General features: G+C 44.2%; 1 protein-coding gene and 1 long non-coding RNA gene across 5 annotated transcripts in view; both read right to left on the bottom strand.

The window, feature by feature from the left end:
• The window catches only part of SRGAP1 (SLIT-ROBO Rho GTPase activating protein 1), a 138,675-nt gene extending 123,285 nt beyond the window's left edge, over positions 1–15,390 (bottom strand). For 2 of the 4 annotated variants that reach the window (XM_030258880.4, XM_030258888.4), the window contains exon 1: positions 14,678–15,379. In XM_030258880.4, coding sequence (XP_030114740.4) covers positions 14,678–14,744 — 67 coding nt within the window. In that variant the 5' untranslated portion in view covers positions 14,745–15,379. Of the gene's footprint in view, positions 1–7,599; positions 7,839–12,188 lie in introns of all 4 variants that reach the window. The other 2 variants (XM_072922675.1, XM_072922670.1) reach the window with 2 other exon arrangements.
• Positions 3,017–7,592, bottom strand: LOC140681950 (uncharacterized). Its single transcript, XR_012053173.1, has 2 exons — positions 4,209–7,592; positions 3,017–4,174 (listed from the first exon to the last, which is right to left on the bottom strand). It is a non-coding gene; the product is annotated as an uncharacterized lncRNA (long non-coding RNA).
• Positions 15,391–20,049: the final 4,659 nt, after the last annotated feature.

Genomic DNA, 20,049 nt, shown 5'->3' with positions numbered 1-20,049 from the left:
TTAAAAGATTAAAACATCAAAAAGAGCCTTGTGGTTACTATGTTTGTGCTTTTGCATTTTATAGTGCAGACATGAAAGTGACATTCACATCATTTTCCATTACCACCTCAATTCAATGCCTCCGATAAATTTTAGACATGACTTTATTTTATTGTGCCATGCTTTAGTTTAGCCATTTACAAAAAAGGAAGTAGCAGTCAGTAACTTGAAAACATAACTGCTACCATTTTCACAAGGCATCTTGAGTAGTACTGAAACATTCTGTAATGTATGTATAATCCTGTCTACAATCTACTGTAATTTTATTTTATGAATTGCATCTGATTTAAGTGACAGTTATTGCTTTTCTTCAGTATTTTCTGCATTACATTTCCTTTGTTTCAGAACAATCTCTCCTACACTTAAGAGATCAGGATTCCAAAAGCATGGATCAGATCCTACAAGTTCTCATGCAAGTATCAGCCAGACACATTGACTATGGGACTAGGTTTGAATGTCCTACTACAAAAATGATGACTCATAGCTGGATTCGTTTGGCACATTCCCATGCCAAAATTAAGCCAAATTCTTCAGACATTATGGAGATTAGTAGCCCTAGGAAGGTTAAGAGCTCTAGTGAGGTCAACAAATTAATGTGTGTGAAGTAAGCAAGGCTGTCCCAAGAGGACACATAGCAACTATTCTACTTGTAAAAGCAGTACCTTCATTCATCCCTCCAACCCTGCATTAGTTAGCAACTATTCAGTGCACTGAATGCATTCAAAGCCTATTCCATTAACTGACTGAAATTCTACTGCAGTGGGTCTCAGAGCTTTTCCTGAAGCCAAGGCACATTAGAAAGCACTGACATACATTTACACAACTGAGAAGTTCCCTCAGCACCTACCAGTGCCAGCCCCACACCACCCACATGCAGCTCTGCTTCAGCAAAGCCCACCTCATTGCTTAGGAAACCAGCTAAATACCTGACCTGGGCAAAAATATTATTCATTATAGGAAAAATAAATTCCCAAAGAGAAACACCAGTTTCATCAATACTCATTTAATGTTGTGAACAAGGAACTTGGTACTCCACCTTCACTACACTTGAGGAGACTTGTCAGTCTGTTCCAGTCACCTGGAATTAAGATGTCTCCTCACTTTAAATTAAACCCTCTTGCTTAAGTTAGAGCAGAGTCTTAACCCTGATGTAGGAGAGGCTGCGAGCTTTTGGTTTTTTTTCTTTTCACTAAGTCAGGTTAGTTTGCACAATAACTATACAAGAGGTATGTCTTCCCAAAATCACAGACTCTTCAGATGAGATTCAAAAGGGTAATTCCACAGTTATAAACACACTAATAGGAGTAATGACCTCTATGATCCTAGTAACAGGTCTGAATCCCCACTGCACTACACACGGTTTAAGCTGTAACCTAAGAAACTCTAAAACTCTTGTCCAGAGCATCTTGCTACAGACCTACATATCAGATGGAGTTTTCAGTGATAATAGCTAATCCCATGATCTTCCATACTACTGATAGTTAACAAACAGAGAAAAAAAGTAATTCCAGAGATGGAATTAAAAAAGCAATTAAATCATATCTACTTCCAAATACCTTAACACAAACAATGCTTAGCAAAACCAAAGCCAAATAATGTAAATAGCATGTGCTTTCCAAGTCAGATATAACAACTAAAAAACAACAGATTACATGTAAATAGTTAGGGAACTAAAATTTCTAAGTCTTCATATATATGCTATCTCCTTATTTACAGTATTTTCAATACACTTATAAGCATGCTCTTATTCAGTAGGAAGTGCTACTGGTTCATGATGCATTAGCTATTCATTTAACCCAACAGTCAATTACAATAAAAAAAAAATTCATCACATTAATAGTTACATAAATTATCAGATAAGTGAATGGAGTGCAGAACAGAACTAAGAACAAATTGCCCTTTCCAATGCAAAACACGCCAGCACACAAGTTCAGAAGCATACCTGGAAGGTTGTCTCAAATCTGCTTTTAAATTAAATGGAAAAAGAATTCAGATATTTTCATCTTCTTGCCCGATTCTCAGCTATGGTAGTTTGCATACAGCGTTCAAACAACCTGACTTCGCCACATATAGCTGCAGTAGCAGAAGTAAAGAACAACCCCATTAATACACCAAAGTAAAGCCCCAAATCAGTAACAAGTTGACTTCTTGAAGGACTGTCTGCTGCTTTACAAAACAGCTCTGCAAAGGAAATAACCTGATCAGCTGTCATGACTGATAAAGAGTTCTTCATTTTTCCTCCTTAGAGCTACACTAATGCGCAGTAACCATTCACCTCTAGTCACTAAACCCCAAAACATTCACTGTTATTTGACTAAAAACTGCAGGTTTGCCTTGGTAATATCTGCAGACCAACTGCCCTTCTTTCCTCCTTAGACATCATCTGAAGTAATTTTTCTGCCCTCAAAAAACCAAAAAAAAAAAAAAAAACACCAAAAAAACCCCACCAAAAAAACCCCCCAAAAAACTAAAAAACCAAACCCAAAACTCCACAGAAAACAAAACCACCAAAACCTGCTCTTCACAGATATGAAATAAATCAGGAATATTTGCTGAGTAAGTTTCTGCCTAAAAAAAAAAGCTCTTTGTGAATCTGCAATTCAGGCACCCAGGGACCAGAAATGCTATGGGACAGAGGACTGACTGTGTTGTATAGAGGGAGTGCTGCAGGAAGCAAAGGTTTAAGCAAACAGACATTCATCTGTGAACCTTTAAAATAACTCGGAGCAAACAGTTCTTTCACAGATTATCCGCAAAATTAAGAGACAAGCTACTACCAAAAATCGGTGCAAATACTGGATGGGCTTTAAGACTAAAAATCATTGCAAAGAAAAGAGCTGTGTTTTTTCTGCATACTGTGATAAATAAATAAGGCAGCCTCTGATCACTACCCCCTCCAGATTAATAAAGTAAGCATTCTTAATTTAGAATGGTCACAAAATTATCTCAATCCTACAGTCCTTCTCAATTTCTTTAAAAAAGCAGAGCAGAAATACACTCTTGCTGGAATTCATAGAGAACCCTATCTCTCTGGTGCCTACTCTAACTACCAGGCAATGGATTCATAATCACCCTGTAAATAATTAAATATTTATTAAGTCTGGGAAAGAGCTTGAGAGCTTCAATAAACAAGAAACCAGGGAGACTTGTCCAAGAATAATTAGTTCTCCAAGCAGTCATTTGCAAGGTGGGAGATCTGTACTCAAGACTCAATTTTGAGTAAGATAAAGGTAGCAAAATATGGAACTGAACTCCTCAAGCAAATGCTCTGATCCCTAGGAAGGATGCACTGATCAGATTCCTGATGCTGCAATTTCATACATATTCTCACATGGCTCAGCAGAAAAAGCAACATTTTTAGGTCTACTCTGGTGGCAACTCAGATGACATCACCATGGATGAGGCTGGCACTTTGTCTCTGCCAGCTGCAGGCAAGGCAGTTTCTGGTCTATAAATACTAGAGATGCTGCATTTCAAACTATACTACAGAATAAACATGTAGGCCAATATGTGCAGTCACACAAACATACCAACACCTCAGAAGCGAGGCAGCAACCAAAGTTGAACTAAATGTGGCATCTGAAAGGCAAACACAAGCTAGAGCCCTTCTATGAATTTCATCTCATGGGATGTAGTGCCTCCCCCACCCCGGAACTTCAGAGGCCATCCTGGAACCACCAGGGAACATGGAGCTATATTGAACTGCCAAGCAGGCCACTATCAAAGCATGTGCTTGCAATCTCATTGAACAGTTCCTCTGAAGACCAACAACCTCTCACCAGCAACCCACTTGTTGTCTTGCCAGAGAATATATATTGGAGGAATTATACTTTGGCTCTTATTTCAATTGATTTTTTTTCCCTTTTGATATATGTTGAAGAGGGTTTTTTCTTGTTCAACATTATGGCCGTCCAGAAAAATTTCCCAGAGATGCGAATCTCTCCTCAGTGCTTAGCCAGATCATGCAGTAGATCCTCCTTGAAGTTATGCTAAGGCAGGTGGAAAATACTGTGACTGGTGAACATGACTTTACAAGGGCAAACTGTGCCTGAGGAACTTGGTGGTGTAATGCAGGTTACAGCACTAGAGGATAAGGGAAGAGCAATATGTCACATACCTTAGCTTGTGTAAAGCACTTGATGCTATCCCATGACATCCTTGTCTTTAACCTGGAGCCTAGATTTGACAGATGGACCACTTGGTCAATAAGGAACTGGCTGGATAGTGTTACTCAGAGGGCTGTGGTCAACAGCTTGACATCCAAATGGAAACCAGTGGTGTTGAGTGGTGCTCTTCAGGGGTTTGTATTGGGACCAGGGCTTTCCGACATCTTTACTGGTGACATGGAAAATGGGATTGAATGCACTCTGAGCAAGTTTGCAAATGACACCGAGCTGTGTGGTGTAGTTGACATGCCGGAAGGAAGTGATGGCATCTAGAGGCACCTAGATTGGCCTGAAAGGTGGGCTCCTGCAAACGTCATGAAGTTCAGCAAGGCCAAGCATAAGGTCCCACATGTAGGTCAGGATAATCCCAAGGACAAATACAAGTTGAGCAGAAAATGGACTGAGAGCAACCCTAAGAAGGACTTGGGCCTACTGGTTGACAAGAAGCTCAGCATGATCTGGCAATGTGTGTTTGCAGCCCAGAACACCAAACACATCCCGGGCTGCTTCAAAGAAATATGGCCAGTGGGCCAAGGGAAGAGATTCTTCCCCTCTGCTCCAGTGAGACCTCACCTGGAGGGCTGCATTCCACTCTGGGGCCACCAATATAAGAAGGATGGGGACCTGCTGGAGCAAGTCCAGAGCAGAGCTATGAATATGATCAGGGATCTGGAGCACCTCTCCTATGAGGACAGGCTGAGAGAGTTGGTGCTGTTCAGCCTGAAGAAGAGAAGGCTCAGGGGAGACCTCAGAGCAGCCTTCCAGTACCTAAAGAGAACAAGAGAGCTGGATAGAGAATGTTTACAAAGGCAGGTAGTCACAAAATAATGGGTAATGGCTTTGAACTGAAAGAAAGTAGCTTTAGATTAGATATAAAAAAGAAAATCTTTACTGTAAGAGTGGTGAGGCTTTTTTTTCTCATTAATCACAATCAATTTCACAAGGCATAGTCTATTGCATCATCCCACAGGTAAAGTGGGAATGCTGCTTACAAAGCACAGAATTTGACCCACAATTACAATACATTGGCATCAGAAGTGGCTGGCAATTAAAGGATTACAATACAGTCCACAATAATCCGATGAGCTCGCCTGCAGATGCACACAGACCGCTCATCACAGGCTGCCAGGGAAGAAGTGATGCTGGGCGTGCACAACAGCGGTCGCTGCCACCAGGCTCCTCCATGGCACCCTGGGAGGACAGGGGCACCTAGCAGGTGGGGACTTGCTACCTGCACTGGGCTCCCTCTTCTCTTCTGCACAGGGGACCTTCTCCCACTCTGCACATGGCTGTGATTTTAATGCTGAAGTATCTGAGCAGATTAACACTTGGATTCTATTTTCTATCATTACATTACTAATCTCACTAATTTTATGCACTGTTACTTGGAAATTAGGAAGGCACAAATGAAGATAGCCCCCCAAAAAGGTACATAATACAAAGAACCCTATTACATTGATCTTAACCTCAAGTAGTCTGCTAGGCAGCAAGCATGGCATAGCTGTCAAATTCTTAAACATACCAGTTATCCATATGCACAACACACACAAAAGCTAGCTTTCTCCTACACAGCTGGTTCCTCAAAGAACTAGTATTATTTAAGACAAGCATGCAGACACCAATTTGCTAAATACACGAGGCACCAATGGACAAGAGCTTATACATTTTCATTTCTACTCATTGGCAAATAAGTGATTTGCAAGAGGTAGAGCTTGCTGTGCTGTCTAACCACTTATAACAACCTTGGTGTAGTAAGAATCCTATGATAAGGGTTACGAATTTTTTCTTTTTAGCATGCCTTTTGAATGCCTTTTCAAATACTTTTAAAAAAATAAAAATAACTTATGCCTAGCAACTTAGTCACAGCAACTAGTGACAGAGACCAGTACTGAAGCATATGATAAAAGCTACCATCCCTTCTTTGGGGTGTTTTTTCTTGGTTTTAGTAGCACAAGCAGAATAACAGATCATCCTGATCTGTATTTTAAAAATTCAATTAAGTAACTTGCAATCATTTAAATTTCTCCATTATTGTGTAAAACAGTAACCTAATTACTGAGTTAGAAAGTTTCAGTCGAGATGCCTGCTCATCTTGGTACTGAATGAACACTTATTTTATCTTGCCTCTGACCTGATGCTTTAGATTGTTTATCCTCTCTCTGCTTAGAAGAGAATCAGAGGGGGAAAGCAGAGAACAGCAAGGCTTGAAAAAAGACACGTTGTCGAAAGAACAGAGTCATACAAGAGCTATCACTGAATCTTATTAGACTTCTGGTGTACTCTGTACTTTGTAAACATGAACAGACTCCTCTGATTTTCAGGAAGCAGATACTCTGGAACTGGCTAAAACAGCAGAGACTGCCTTCTTTTCCCATATGAAAGAATGTACACTGCAAAGTAAAAGTGGATCAGCCTGTCTCCTTATTTAGTTTTACACACTGAGCAAATCCAAAAGGGCACCACTCCATTCGTGACACCCTGGAAGAAACATGCAGCATCTCAAAGACTCCCCACAAAAGACAGCACCAACAAACTGCTAGAAGATTTTGCATGCAGAGTAATGCAGATGAGTAAGCACTGAGTCAGTTAAGGAGTCTGGATAGTTTACATGAATCGCTAGTCAGTTTTGTTTCCCACAACAGCTAATTATGTAAAGGGTTACAATCATTACTTCCTGGAAGTCATCATCCGGTAAGCCAGCTGCATTTGCATTTTATTCCCAATATAGCTAAAAAGAAATACTGCACCGTAAGCGTTCTAATTACACTTTTTGTAACTTCTATTTTACAATAAAAAACCCACTTACGTCTAGTATATTTCAAGAATGTTTTGGTTAATATGCTAATGCAACTCCCTTGCCTGCTTGTCAGCACTTCTGCATCTATAAAGGAAAGTCTCGGGAGGTTGCAGCTGAAACTAAAGCATGTTTTACTGGTCAATAATAGATACCATAACAAAGTTAACAGGAATATTCTAACTGGTGAATGTATGATCACACTTCTAAGCAAGTTCTACTGAACCTTTTTTGAGAAAAATAGACAAAGTATTTTTTCTTTCTCACACTGTAATTAAAAGCAAACCCCCCCATATGCTACGATCAAGGTAAACACAGATAAAGAACCCACATACCTTAGGAAAGACTTCATTAAAGACAGATCAACAGCACTGTCCTGCACCAGATAGAGTCTGGAGTAAACACAGACCATCTTTACTTTATTTCACAGATATGATTATTAAAGAGTCAAATCATAAAGCATACATTTTCTCCACAGCATTTTCTTAGAGGGTTTAGTGTGTTTTCCCTTCCTACCTTGCAACATCTACTTCATCAACATGCATCTAAAACTGAGATTATTTTATTGTGCCAACTATGAGCTAAACCGAGTATTTATACCTTCCAGAGAAGACAGGAGAATAACATGAAGTCATGGCCATGCCCACATACAAGTCAGTTCTTGGAAATAGGACATCAGATTTGCTTGGGGTTATTTCCAAAATGCTCTTCATTTTTCATAATGACATTACATCTCAATCTCAGGACTTATCAGTCACCTCCAGGTAAAATTCAGGTTTCCAGCAGGTTGTACGATGCAAGACTGAATAGTGCATCTTGAAATTCATACAGGTATATGCCTGAGAAATAGTGACAGAAGAGAAAAAATGAGAGGGAAGGAGTTCCTAAAGAGATCTTCCTCGATCAGTTAAAAACTGAAATTAACTGAAAATGTCTTGAGAATAGGAGTAAACATGGTTTAGTGGGCAGAGCATAGGTAAAACACCTTTAGCCTACCAGGTGGCTGTAACTCACTTGTGACACTTCAATGTCTACGAGAAGATAACTTCCATAAGCTGCACAAAACAGTAGATTCTGGAGGAAGTAGTGTCTCAGGATTATGGCTCCTTTACAACAGATCAAAGTGAATTGTTTGTCTTAGAGCACTCCCACAGGACCAAGCCACCACACAAACTGCCAGAACAGCCTGCAGTTGTTTAAGTCTTGAAAACAAAGGAAAAAGCACTGATAACCAACTCCTTTCATTTTGGCGCCAGATATAGCCTTTGTAATGTAAAAGATACACAGCAAGCAATCTTCCTGTGCAGACAGCTCTGTGTCTTACCCAAGACATGGACCCATGCCCTCAGCACTGGCCTTCTGTGCTTCACCTCAAGTATCTGCTACTGCAAAGTCCACCAGCCTCATCCCTGTACCTGGTACACAAGCAGTGATGCCAGTCCTTGCACCTTCAACCACTGCCTCCAATTTTCAGCTATTGCTCTTCTTCCACATCCATATGTATGTACCTACACACATACTCCCACAATCTCTTGAACCTCAGGGTGTGTGGTACAGTGCCCAAGAGACAAAAAGTGGAGAAAGAAAAGATGAAATAACTTCAGGAACAAGAGGCCATTCATGACTTGCAGCTCCCAGACTGACCAGCACAGTGCGCGGGCAGCCAGCCTTGCCTCAGAGATGGGCAGCACTCGATCACATCAGCCCAGACAGCTCACAGCAGAGTATGGGGCAGATCCCTGGAAGGATCAGGTCTGTACCATGGCAAGCTGGAAGAAGCACTCACAGAGCAAATGCTGCCTAAGACTAAACCCTGCAGGAAGCAGAGCCAGCAGCACCCCAAGCACAGGCAGCCCTGCTACACATTTAGCATAATCGCTCACACACAAACAAACCCCCACACTCCAAAGCCTGCTTTGCCCTGTGAAAGCCGAGCAGTAAGAGTAGATTAGACTCTAATAGGGATTAATACAAGTTAAGGTGGCAGCGATTTCCACTGGGGAGACCAGAAAGGTTAGACGTGGCATGGCATGACATGACAGGTAGATGTAGGAAGGGTCAAGAAAAAAAAGGTAAAGGGAAGAACAAGTAACACAGGAGCTTGCATTGACACCCGCCTGGCTCCATTTTTGCCTCCCCCATGTCCATCCCTGCCCAAAGCAGAGATCAGACATGCTGCACTGTCAAGTCATGGTCAGTGACTTCTAACAGGCTGCGTAATGGTCAGGAGGGGATTTCTTATTCAATCTCAAGAGCACTGACTCACTTTCTTCCAGCACTACCATCCATCACCCCTGAGTGACAAGGAATACAGTTTTAACAAAAGTCAAAACCTAACACTAGTCTGAACCAGAAAATGGAAAGAAATTCAGATCCCATTCTGTCTTACTGCAGCCACTTCAAAGCTATGTTTAATTTTATTAGCAACTAGAACTCCAGTTCATAAAAAAGTAACCAATAAAAGATAATGTCAGGAAATTAAGTGACCTTAGCATGATTTAGAGCATTGCTCTGCAACAGCAAAAATGCACAGAAAGTATGCTTGGAAAAGAAAAGCCCCAATGAAGTAATCATAAAAAGTTTCCAAATTGCTTCAGAGTCAGAAGTAAGTTAAAACTTCATGCTAGAGGCTAACAAAAATGTGTATCTACAAAACACATGCATTAAAGATGCATTATGATTGCCATACTGCCAGAAAGAAATACTGTTCAGACAATCCATTCACTACCTACCTTTTCATGTGTGCTATAGTAATTAAGACGTTATTCACCTTTAAATTCAAATAAAATAATAAATGTAGTTTCACTGTGGTGCAGGAACACAGCAGCTATTGTGTGTGGTCAAACCAGGGGAAAAAAAAGTGTACTTTCCTGACTCTTGGTCATATTTTCAAAAAGGCATAAAAAATTGGTTTTTTTTTTTTGAATTCTACAGAAAGACTAAGAAACCAAAACCTCTGAAGTTCCTCAGCCAAGACCTTTGGGAAGCAGGCATTTTGTGGGGCTCCCCCATACCCCAAATACTTTGGTACACAGCATAGTGATAAACCAAGTTCCTTAGTTTTCATTCCAAGAAAGCTGTGGAAGAGTAAGAATACTAATATGTTGGTTAACAAAAAAAAACAGAACAAGACAAAACACAAAACCAACCAAACCCAAAACCAACCAAAAAAACTGTTCAGCTTATGACTGAACTGTCTTAATTTGTAGATACCCCTTTCAGCAGCACAGTCAACTACAAACTCATTAACATTTACCTGGACAGATAGAGTTTGTACTCTGAAAGGAAGGATCAGAGATCTGGGTGAAAATGGTGGGGGAAAAGATAAGGAACTTCATTAGACAACATATCTCCAGCTGGAAAACAGCATGGAGAACAATATCCTTTCTGTATCAAAGTCCTGCGTGTGGTCAAGCTCTTTAACGAGAAAAATTTCTGCTAAACCACACTTGATAAACTTGAACTTTGAAAACTGGCATCTATTCATCAGATTTTTTTTAAAAAAAACCTCAAGAATTCTGGCATCATCCAAGGTACCAAATGTTTCATTACAAAGACTTTGTTCAAATAGCTATCAGTTTACTAAAACAACAGCCCAGTTGGTCCTTCAGAACTCTGCCTTTTCTCAGAGAGGCTTCTGTTGTTTCAATGTGAAGTTGAAATTTGGCTTCACAATTCAGAATTTTCATTTTCCATAAAAATTAGGCAATGTATAATACAGACTGCTACCAAGTTCTTTCTGATGAAAAACAGGAGTATTTTGATCTGAAGAAGGCCATGCAAATATTGATCTTGGGGAAGCATCTTCCTCTGCAAACTGCTTTTGGGCTTGCATTTCTACTAGGTCACTTCCAACTGAAAAATTAAGCTGGAAAAAAGGAGGGATCTATGCAGCTCTTCCCTCAGCCCATTTCAGTTGGAGATGCAGTTGTGTAAAAAGGCTGAGACTTAAACTCCAATGATTCTCAACAGTTCACACCATATGGAGGATCTCTCTGAAGAGACAGGCCTGATAATTAGCCAATACAATGCTTACCTAGTCAAAGCACATTTCTCCTGTCCATAGAAGGCCAGATACAAGTCCTAAGAAGGCAAACATGCCAGTTTAACATGAATGTTGTTAAACTGGCATGTTTAACATCATGATGCTTCAGAGCAGTATATCCCTAATCCACGTGCTACTACAATAGACTTATCTTTCAGAAGGATAAATTTCCAAAGGGAGCCAGGTATTCAAGATCTCACCAGCTCACCCTCTACCATACTCAAGACACCCACTCACAGACATCAGAGGATGCCCTAGTATTTCGTCACTAGTGTGAATTGCTCAGTAACTTTATCAATAGATACTACTTGACATTATCAGCAGTACCAAGTAGTGCTGGTCCTCAGAATACAAAAAGTAAGATAGGCTACTACAGTCAACTGAGCCTTAAGGCATGCTGTCTATAAATCTAATAGGGTCATACAGCAGAAAATTAATACTTGGCTCATAAAAGTATTCCTTCCACTTTCTAGCCCTAGTTGTATCCCTCACCCCAGTTGCAAGGTTGGTAAAACTACCTCTAATGACTTCAGAGTGCAAATAAAATTACCACATTCTTCAGAAAAACACAGATAAAACTTATACTGTGGATGACCAGGAACATTTTATTAGTTATGTTACTTTCCAGGTGCCTTTATGTCTACAATATAAGGTAGCCATGCCATCATAATATTCTTACATCCCCCAAAACAACATGTATAGGTATCCAGCCAGATAGATCTAACTTCAGTATTAAAACATCCTTAAGAAATATTCTTCTGCTTTCTATTCAATGTTCAGGGAAGTAAACACGCTTACCTTATTAATTGAATTGGAACAGTTCTTGACAGAAGGTAGACTGAAGAACAAGGATGTTGCAAAAAAAGTTGCAATAAAGTCATAAGTACCTTGCTTACTTTAGCTTGACAAATAGGTAACATTTACAGACTTTCTGCTGTTCCTGTATGACCTCTACTAAAGCAATAGCCAATCTAGTGATACTGCTAAAAATCCACAGAGAAGATGTCAGTTTACACCACTCAGGAACCAGGCACGACAATTAACATCTGTTACTGCTTCCTATTTGAGGAGTTAAGAGCAGAAAAGCTATGTGAAGAATGGCACTACCAAATACTCATTTCCAAATATGGCACCGTATACATACCCTACAGGACATGTACATTAAAGGCCCCTCTTCCTTCAGTATTAATATTCAGACATCCTATGGCAGGATTTCCAAATGCACACATCAGCGGCGCGGTTTCTGAAGCACTAACAGTGATGCTCAGCAAGCTGGGCTCAATGCAATCTCACGACAAGGTACAGGAGATACGTGCTGCTGCTCTCCTGTGCACACGCCTGTCCAGAGGACCTCAAACAGCCAGTCTGCTGCCCAGCTGTCCACATCCTTCAGCAACTAAACACATCAGCAGTGAGAAATCAGCTAGCCACTGCGAACACCAGAAATCACAGGCAGCAAAAGCAATTTGGCCACACCCTTTCTCCTAGCCTAATATAAGAAATTCCAAGCAGTATATAGAGATCTTACTTTCCTGAATTTACATTCCCTTAAAGCTAACTTACATTCCCTTAAAGCTAACTTGCTGGCTAATTAGGGCTGATTTCTTAGGCCTTGAGCCCTCAATATAAAAAAAAAATTTCAAGGTATCACACAGTGCTATCACTGCTTTTTTATACTATTACAGCTGGTGTCAAGCAGAATTATATCTTAGCACAGACAGTTCTTGCCATCTGAAATACAACTGTAGTGATGCTGTTTAAAGAAAAAGCATCTAGCCCAGCATACCTTTTCAAACAGCTGCTGATCAACAATTCCAGTAAGACAGTTGGGTGGGACCAGACCGCACACACCCCAGACCACCACAAAGAAGCACAGCAAGTTAAAATTCCTATTAAGTTATATTTACAAATACCACCTCCCTCTGCAATTATGGAGGACCATGACACCAAAGGAGACCCAGGTTATCAACAGTACTTCATGCCTTCATCTGTAATGTCTTTTGAAACGATGCAATAGATGTAGCTGAAGGGCATGGCATTTTTTCTTCATTATTCAAAGGAAAAGACTGGCATATATAGCAACCGGCTGCAGATAATAAAGGCTGAGCCTTTAACAATCAAGTTAGGAGGAGGCAAAGAACAGTCTGTGCAATGAGCTTAAGATCTCAAACATTTTTTATGCTCAGTGACCAAGATAAATCTGCACCGTGTCCACAAAGAGGAAAAAGCGCCGCCAACCCTTCAAGGGCTCAATGGCAGTGAATACACCAGCTATGTGAGAACTGTCTTGGCCCTGCCCATATCAGACAAGACACTTGAAGCGTGGTCCACCTGCCAGCTCAGACTCCTCACTGCCCACCTATCTGGCAGATCTCTTATTTTAAGCACAGATCCTTTCCTGGACACAAAAAGACTTTCAATATAGTGACAGGTATTTTTTCACAAAAAGTTAAGCTTAGGAAGAAAATAACTCAAAAACTACCTCTTTACTTTTAAGAGGAAAAACCCCGAACAAAACTACAAGCATTGCCTTGAAAAATTGATGTCACGGGATCAAATGAGAGGAAAATATATTGTGCAAGTACACAAAGTCAATAAATCTTTCAACAGCTGAGGAGTGGTCCCTCCCACCCTGTTCCAGATGCCTCATATAGGTCTCCAGCCCATGCCTGTGTGGAGTAGGAAGGCTGTTCCTGAAGCCCACAAACCTGCACGAGGACATGCTCCATCTCTGCACATCGCAGACTGTGGGCAGCAGCAAGAAGGGAACACCCTACCTATGTGAAGAGCACACCAGCATCATTTTAAAAAGCAGAGTCCAAATGTTGCATAGCTTTTTAAATGCTGTGTTGCACGTTCGCATCTATCCCTGGATTTATTGCAATTTATATATTATGCAATATTTTCCCCGACAGCACCCAGAAGGATGCGCACCAAGAGACCCCACACCCCACTGCCATGTCGCTACTTTTCCAGTGTCTGTTCCACCCAAGACACTGCCAGAAGGAAAACGCTAGGCGAGGAAACTCGAGGGTCTGGAAGCGCCGGTGGCTCAAGCCAGGATCTGCCGGCGCTGTCCTTGGCACAATAGTTGGATGCGATACAGCCGGGCGCCGGGCGATGCAAGGCTGAAATACTTCCCGGGATGGCTGAATGGGCTCATTCAGTAGTCAAGGGTAATTCTTTATTAGCCATCTTCTACAGCCCTGCTCAGAAACTATAGCCCTGAAGGGAGGGTGGGAGACACCAGCCATGTGCTTCAAGAAAGGGGTATGGCTTAGCATTGTCTCTAGCCCCAGTAATTGACAAGCTTTTTTTTTTTTTTTTTTCTTGTCCTCCCTTTCCCTTTCCCTCCCCCTCCGGGCGTTACCGAAGCCGGTGGAGGAAGGGAAGGTGGCCGGCCGGGGCCGGGCTGTGGAAGAGCCGCCGCAGCTGCCGTCCGGCGCGGCCCCTCGGACCCACCGGCGCCGCTCGGAGCGCTGCAGGGGAGAAAGCCTCCGCCGCCCTCCCGCCGCTCCCTCCCGCCCCGAAGTTCGGGCAACTGGGACAGGCTGCTCCGCCGGCAGCCGGGGAAAGGGGCCGGCAGGACGCCCGGCCCCCGCGGCGGTTTTCCCGCTGCCTCCCCGCGCTTACCTTTCACTTGACTTTCATATTCCGCTATAATCTCTTTGTCCTTTTTGAATCTGCTCGGGGTTGACATTATCCACTCGCTTCTTCTGCTTCTCCGCCTTGTTCTAAATTATTATCACTAATTATTCTTGTTTATCTGGAGAAGCTCCCAAGTTGTGTCAGGCGGCCGCAAGCCCGAGCGAGCCGGGTAGGCGGCGGGCGCTGGCCCCGCGGGAGCGCCGCCGGCACCGGAGGCGGCGAGGCGGGGAGCGGCGATCAGACTAACCCCGGCGCGGGCACCATCGCCTCCCGGCACCGTCGCCGGCAGCAACGCGGTCCGCGGCCCGGGGCCGCCGCAGGGCGGGGCGGCGGAGCAGCGGCCGCGGGGCACTCGCTTCCACTAGGCGAGGGCGGGGGCCCGGCGGCTGCGCCCCACCATTGTTATCTGTCCGCACGCACCCGGGAGAGGGGAAGGGAAGCAGGGAGAGAGCGGCGGGCGGGAGGCAGGCGGCCGCGCTCGGTCCGTATGCCAGCGACACGGGTTACTGCCGCCGGCGCCCCGCCGTGACTAACCCCGGGCGGCAGCGCCGCGGCGCATGTCCCAACCTCACGGGGCGAGCAGTCGCGGCTCGGGGCGGCTCCCCGGCCGCGCCCTGGAGAGGTGTCTCCGGGAATAAACTTCTCCCCGCCCTCCCGCCGCTGTCTCCTCCCTTCCTGCCTGCCCGCCCGCCTCCGGTCTTCGCTCGCCCTGTCTGCCCGCTCCGCCTCCCCGTTGCCCCGCCGGCGGGCGCTCGCCGCCCGGGGCCAGACTCCTCCGTGCAGCGCCCGCTTGCCCCGGCCGGCCCGCAGCCGGAGGCCCAGCAGGCCTGGGGTGCTCGGGCTCGGCCGGGGGTGAGAGGAGGAGGACTCCCGCCCCGCCGCCACCATCGAGCACATGGTGGCCGGATGCTGGCGGGGGACAGGGGTGTGAGGCCGCGGTACGGTCACAGAAGGCCCTTGATCCGGCGGGGAAAGTTAAAGCCCCGTGCTGCCGTCAGCGCCAAGCCGCCTGGGGAGGGGGAGCCCGGAGGGGGCAAGTGGCCTTTGGGGACACCATGTGCCTCCCCAGTGTCTCCGAAGACAGGGCACGGCTGCTCCGGTGTGCGCAGGGGCCCGGACCCAGGGGGCCAGAGCTTGGCAGCACCCAAGGGAAGAGCTGCATCCTCAGCACAGCAGATCCTGCTTCCACCGCCCTTGTCCACCCGCTGCTCCCCTGCGATGCAGCCTGTTCTCGAGGGCAGGAGCCCCTATGTGGGGCATTCCCCACATCTCCTGCAGGAAACAAGCAAAGCTGGGCAGGAGGCCACTCAAAATGCTCCCTTGAGCTGCTGTGCATGGCACACATTGGGGCTGGCCCTGATGTCTGACAGTCTGTCACGTTCAATGTCAGCTTTAGAAGGATGAATTCCAACCCAGCAAGCAGTGGTGCACAGCCTTCCCTGCAAAGCTGGGGCTGGGAAAATGGGAAGATCATCCAGAAGGGCAGGAATAACTGAAATTTGAAGCATGGAGCAAGTTGTCGAAAGGTCATAAGTGACCCTGGCATACCCTTGGTCCAGGGTGCCTCCAGATGCAGTGGAGACAGCCTGCTCTGCCTGAAGAGCAGGAACTTGATTCTGCCCTTGGAGACTGTGGAGGATGAGAGCTGGCTGCTAGCTTTGCAGGTGCAGTGAGACCATGCCTACCAGGAATCAAGCACAGAGGTTCACAGAGCCGGTAGCCACGCTTCTCCAAGGTCCTCAGCTGCAAGGTTGGGGATGTAGAAGGACTCAGGTGTGGCTCAGGTTATACAACCCATTTTTCTTTTTCCCCCGGCTGCTCTGTAACTTTGCTTTTGCCAGAGAAGAGTTTTCTGAAAAGAAAAATATTGAAAAAGCAGAATGGTGGACACCGCTGCCTTGTGATGAACAAAGAATGTGGCTGTCATTCATGGGTCAAAGCCAAAAGTCAAACCAAGGCAGAGCTTCAGACTTCGAGCTGCAGGGAGGTCAGCTCTAGGGAGGTTAAAAAAAGGCAAGGGACATTCCGGAGACAGAGGGCTCTATTGATGTCAGGTATGTTCAGGAGTGATTAAGCAAACATGCACACTATTTACAATTAATTTCCAAAGATAGTGGCTATGTCATTTATGTGGTGGAAGTTCCCAGAGATCCTAGCTCTGGACAGCTAGCTCTGATGCTGCCAGGACCTGACTCTTTGGCACAAGTGAATTGTGGGACCATCTGCAATTGGGAAAGTTCAAGGTTCAGCTACGATGTCATTTGGCTGGATTTGAGCTTGACTGCTATGGGGACCTGGTGCTCAGAGAGCAGTGGCACACTTAACTGTACTCATGCAGACATTCTTGCTTGTGTTTGTATTTAATTCTTATAAGCACATTGCCTTGGTATTACAGTTGTTCACTTCCACACCTCTGAATTTCAGCAGTAAGTGTACATCTGTCCTTTGCAGTTCATTTTTCATTAGGTACCATGCTCTTCCTGCTAGGGGATCAGGGTAACAGGATTCCTGTTCCCTTTTCCATCTTCTTGTTTTGTTCTCTAGAGAACAAAATTTTATTACATTTCTTCCTCTTGCCCTTCTACTGCAATCTTTTTCCACTCTGATCCCAATCCAGATCACCTAACACTGTCTTAGTACAGGAGGTTATTGTCTAAAACCAATTTAAAAATTTAGGTTGGATAGTCAAATTACAATCCCTTGAATAAGAAGCCCAGTCTCAAAAGAGCAGTCGTCTCTGTAATCCCAACCACTTTGATTTTCATCTCAACCTTTGATGTTGCTTCCTGGCTGTTTGAGTCCATCTGTTTGGCTGGGGACTGGCTGATTTACAAGACAGTGGGCCATGTTCCCTGGGAACACGAGGCACTAGCTGAAGATTAGCTGCAAGCCTTGTCTGGTCTTTCAGAGCACTGTGTTTTTGCAAACAGAACAGGGAACAGTGCTCAAGTCCCCTTGTGCCCTGTGTGAGGTTATGCAGGCTGGCACCTCCAGCCAGGCCAGTCCCTTTCTCCCTTACATAGTACTTGGGCATACAAACCATGTCCAAATGTGGTTGAAGGTGTAGAAATGTTCTATGCATCCTCTCCTGAGTCCTGAAGGATGCAGCCCTCTCTTACACTGAGCCTGTGCTAGAAAGACTGTGAGCAGAAGGGTGCAGAGATAGGCTGAATGCCCATACCTGTACCATCTATTCCCTCTGCACTAGATGCTGAATCCAGAGGACCAGCCTGGCTCCACAGAGCCAAAACAGAAGGTGCAAACAGATTAGTTACTGCTTGAGAAGATGAAACCACCTTTGGGCTCTGGAGACTGACCTCCCTGTATTCAGCCACTCAGCTCGGGGCTGTGTTTCCGTAGCAAGACCACCGAGGAAGGATGGGCCAGGGACTCAGCAGGCTTGAGTGTGCCAGGCTTAGAGCTGCACAGATTTAGGATCCCTGAGTTACAGCTGGACAACCAGGATTCTGCTGGCTGAGAAATCTGGTTCTGGCCCCCTGTCCCTGTTCTCCCCCTGCTTATCAAGCCCCCTTCCCCCCACCCCTGCCCCCGCTCCGCTCTTCTTTAGGGATTGGCAAAGGATTGTGCGTTATTACATGGGTGTAATCTTCTTTTAAGATGTTCATGGCAGCTCAAGTCTCCAGACTCAATTCCGCACTGATTTACACAGCCTGCAATCCCATTGTGAGGGTGGTGATTGCACAGTAACAGACCCTGCTCTGCAATGCCATGTTTGAGGTGACTTACAGGACACAGAAGATTATTACAGAAATGCCTGTCATTTGAGACCTGTTCCCAAAGATCCCCACAGAGTTCCCATGAATTTTGAGAGCAGCAGGTGCTAGAGCTGTGGAACAGTCTGTGCACTCGTGAATAATGCTCAAGATATCATGTTCTGTGAACTCTAACTTACTGCTTGTAGAGCATATCCAGGTCTTTGCAGGGAGGATGCTGTAGACATTTAAAAAGTATTAGGGTAAAGGTGATGGAGAGCATTTATGTTGTTGCAAGAGACAGAGTTGTATCAATAATGCAGTGTAGTACAGTACTGTTGTGGTACAGTTCCGGTGCAGGATTTGTGGACTGTACCTCAGTGTATGGAGTTAGATAATCTACTCCACCAGGGAACTGAAAAACCTGAATTATGTATGATAGAACATAGATGTGTTTATACAGAGAGCAGTTCCTGCAATACTTCATACACTTAGTGCAAAAAGGGAATAACACAGGCATGCTTGATTCTGCTTGCTTGAGAACTTCATTATTGCATTTCATTTGCACAGCCTGATGAGCTGTGCAGTATTTGGTTTCTTCTGCTGCTGCTAAAAACAGTCCATATAACTGGTTGCTGGAGTATCTTTGAGCTGTTCTCTGTGAGTACATAATGAAACACATTGACCCCCTTAAACAATAAAACCCTACACTAATTTTCTTTGGTCTGAAATGAAGAAAAATAATTAATCTTGCTTTATAATTGCAGTCAATCAGTCATTTTACAATTGGATGGGAAGTCTATAAGTGAAAGACCTAGCTTTAATTGAAACAATGAAACATTTGATTGTTACTGAAAAATCAGTAAGAGGCACCGTTCAAGGAGCTTGTTCAAATGTTTGTCACTGATAAGACGCACATTTATAAAGAATCAAATCTATTTGCTTTGGAATGAGATTATTTTAGCAAATACAGTTGCTTATCTAAGATGTAAAACCAGTGCGGCTTTTTTTCTCTTCCCTGCCCCCAGCCACTGCAGCACTTAATGCTGCTCCGTGCTTATAAACTCCTGAAACATGGAGATGAAATCTGGGCTTATGGGGTTTGTCATAGGCTGTAGAAGAGCCAGGACTTCACCCTGGCTGACCTGAAAGTATTTGGAGTATTTGGAGCTGAATGCTCCAAAGCATTCAGCTGCACCTTCACAACAATGAAATGAAGACTTTAGTAGTTCAGGAGAGATATTTCCCTTACCTGAGTTTCTGTGTGAGCCTAAGCTGTAACTCAGCTTTCATTGCCAGGAATAGTACTCTGACCATTGGCATGGGTATATTGATTGTAAGGACAACTGTGCACAAGGGCATTCTTGTTCCACAGTAAGTGCCTACAGGTGGAGTGTGTGAAATTGGTAATGCCTTAAGTTCATGCTATACCAGGGTCCTTGACCACTTTAAAGCCGTAGGAGTTACTATGTACCCCCTCAGGTTGCCTTTTTTTAGTCCATTATCCTGAGTTTCTTTAGAATATAATGATCAGAATGTCCATTTTGTGAGCTTCACATACCCTAATTTAGGCAACTGAAGTCATATACCCAGTTCAAATTAGGACTTCGCAGTATAAAAGAGGCATAGAGCTCCGGGAGAAAG

This window comes from Taeniopygia guttata, chromosome 1A (genome assembly GCF_048771995.1).
Source record: "Taeniopygia guttata chromosome 1A, bTaeGut7.mat, whole genome shotgun sequence".
In the NCBI taxonomy this organism is placed as follows: Eukaryota; Metazoa; Chordata; class Aves; order Passeriformes; family Estrildidae; genus Taeniopygia; species Taeniopygia guttata.
This window is presented reverse-complemented; position numbering and strand designations above follow the sequence as displayed.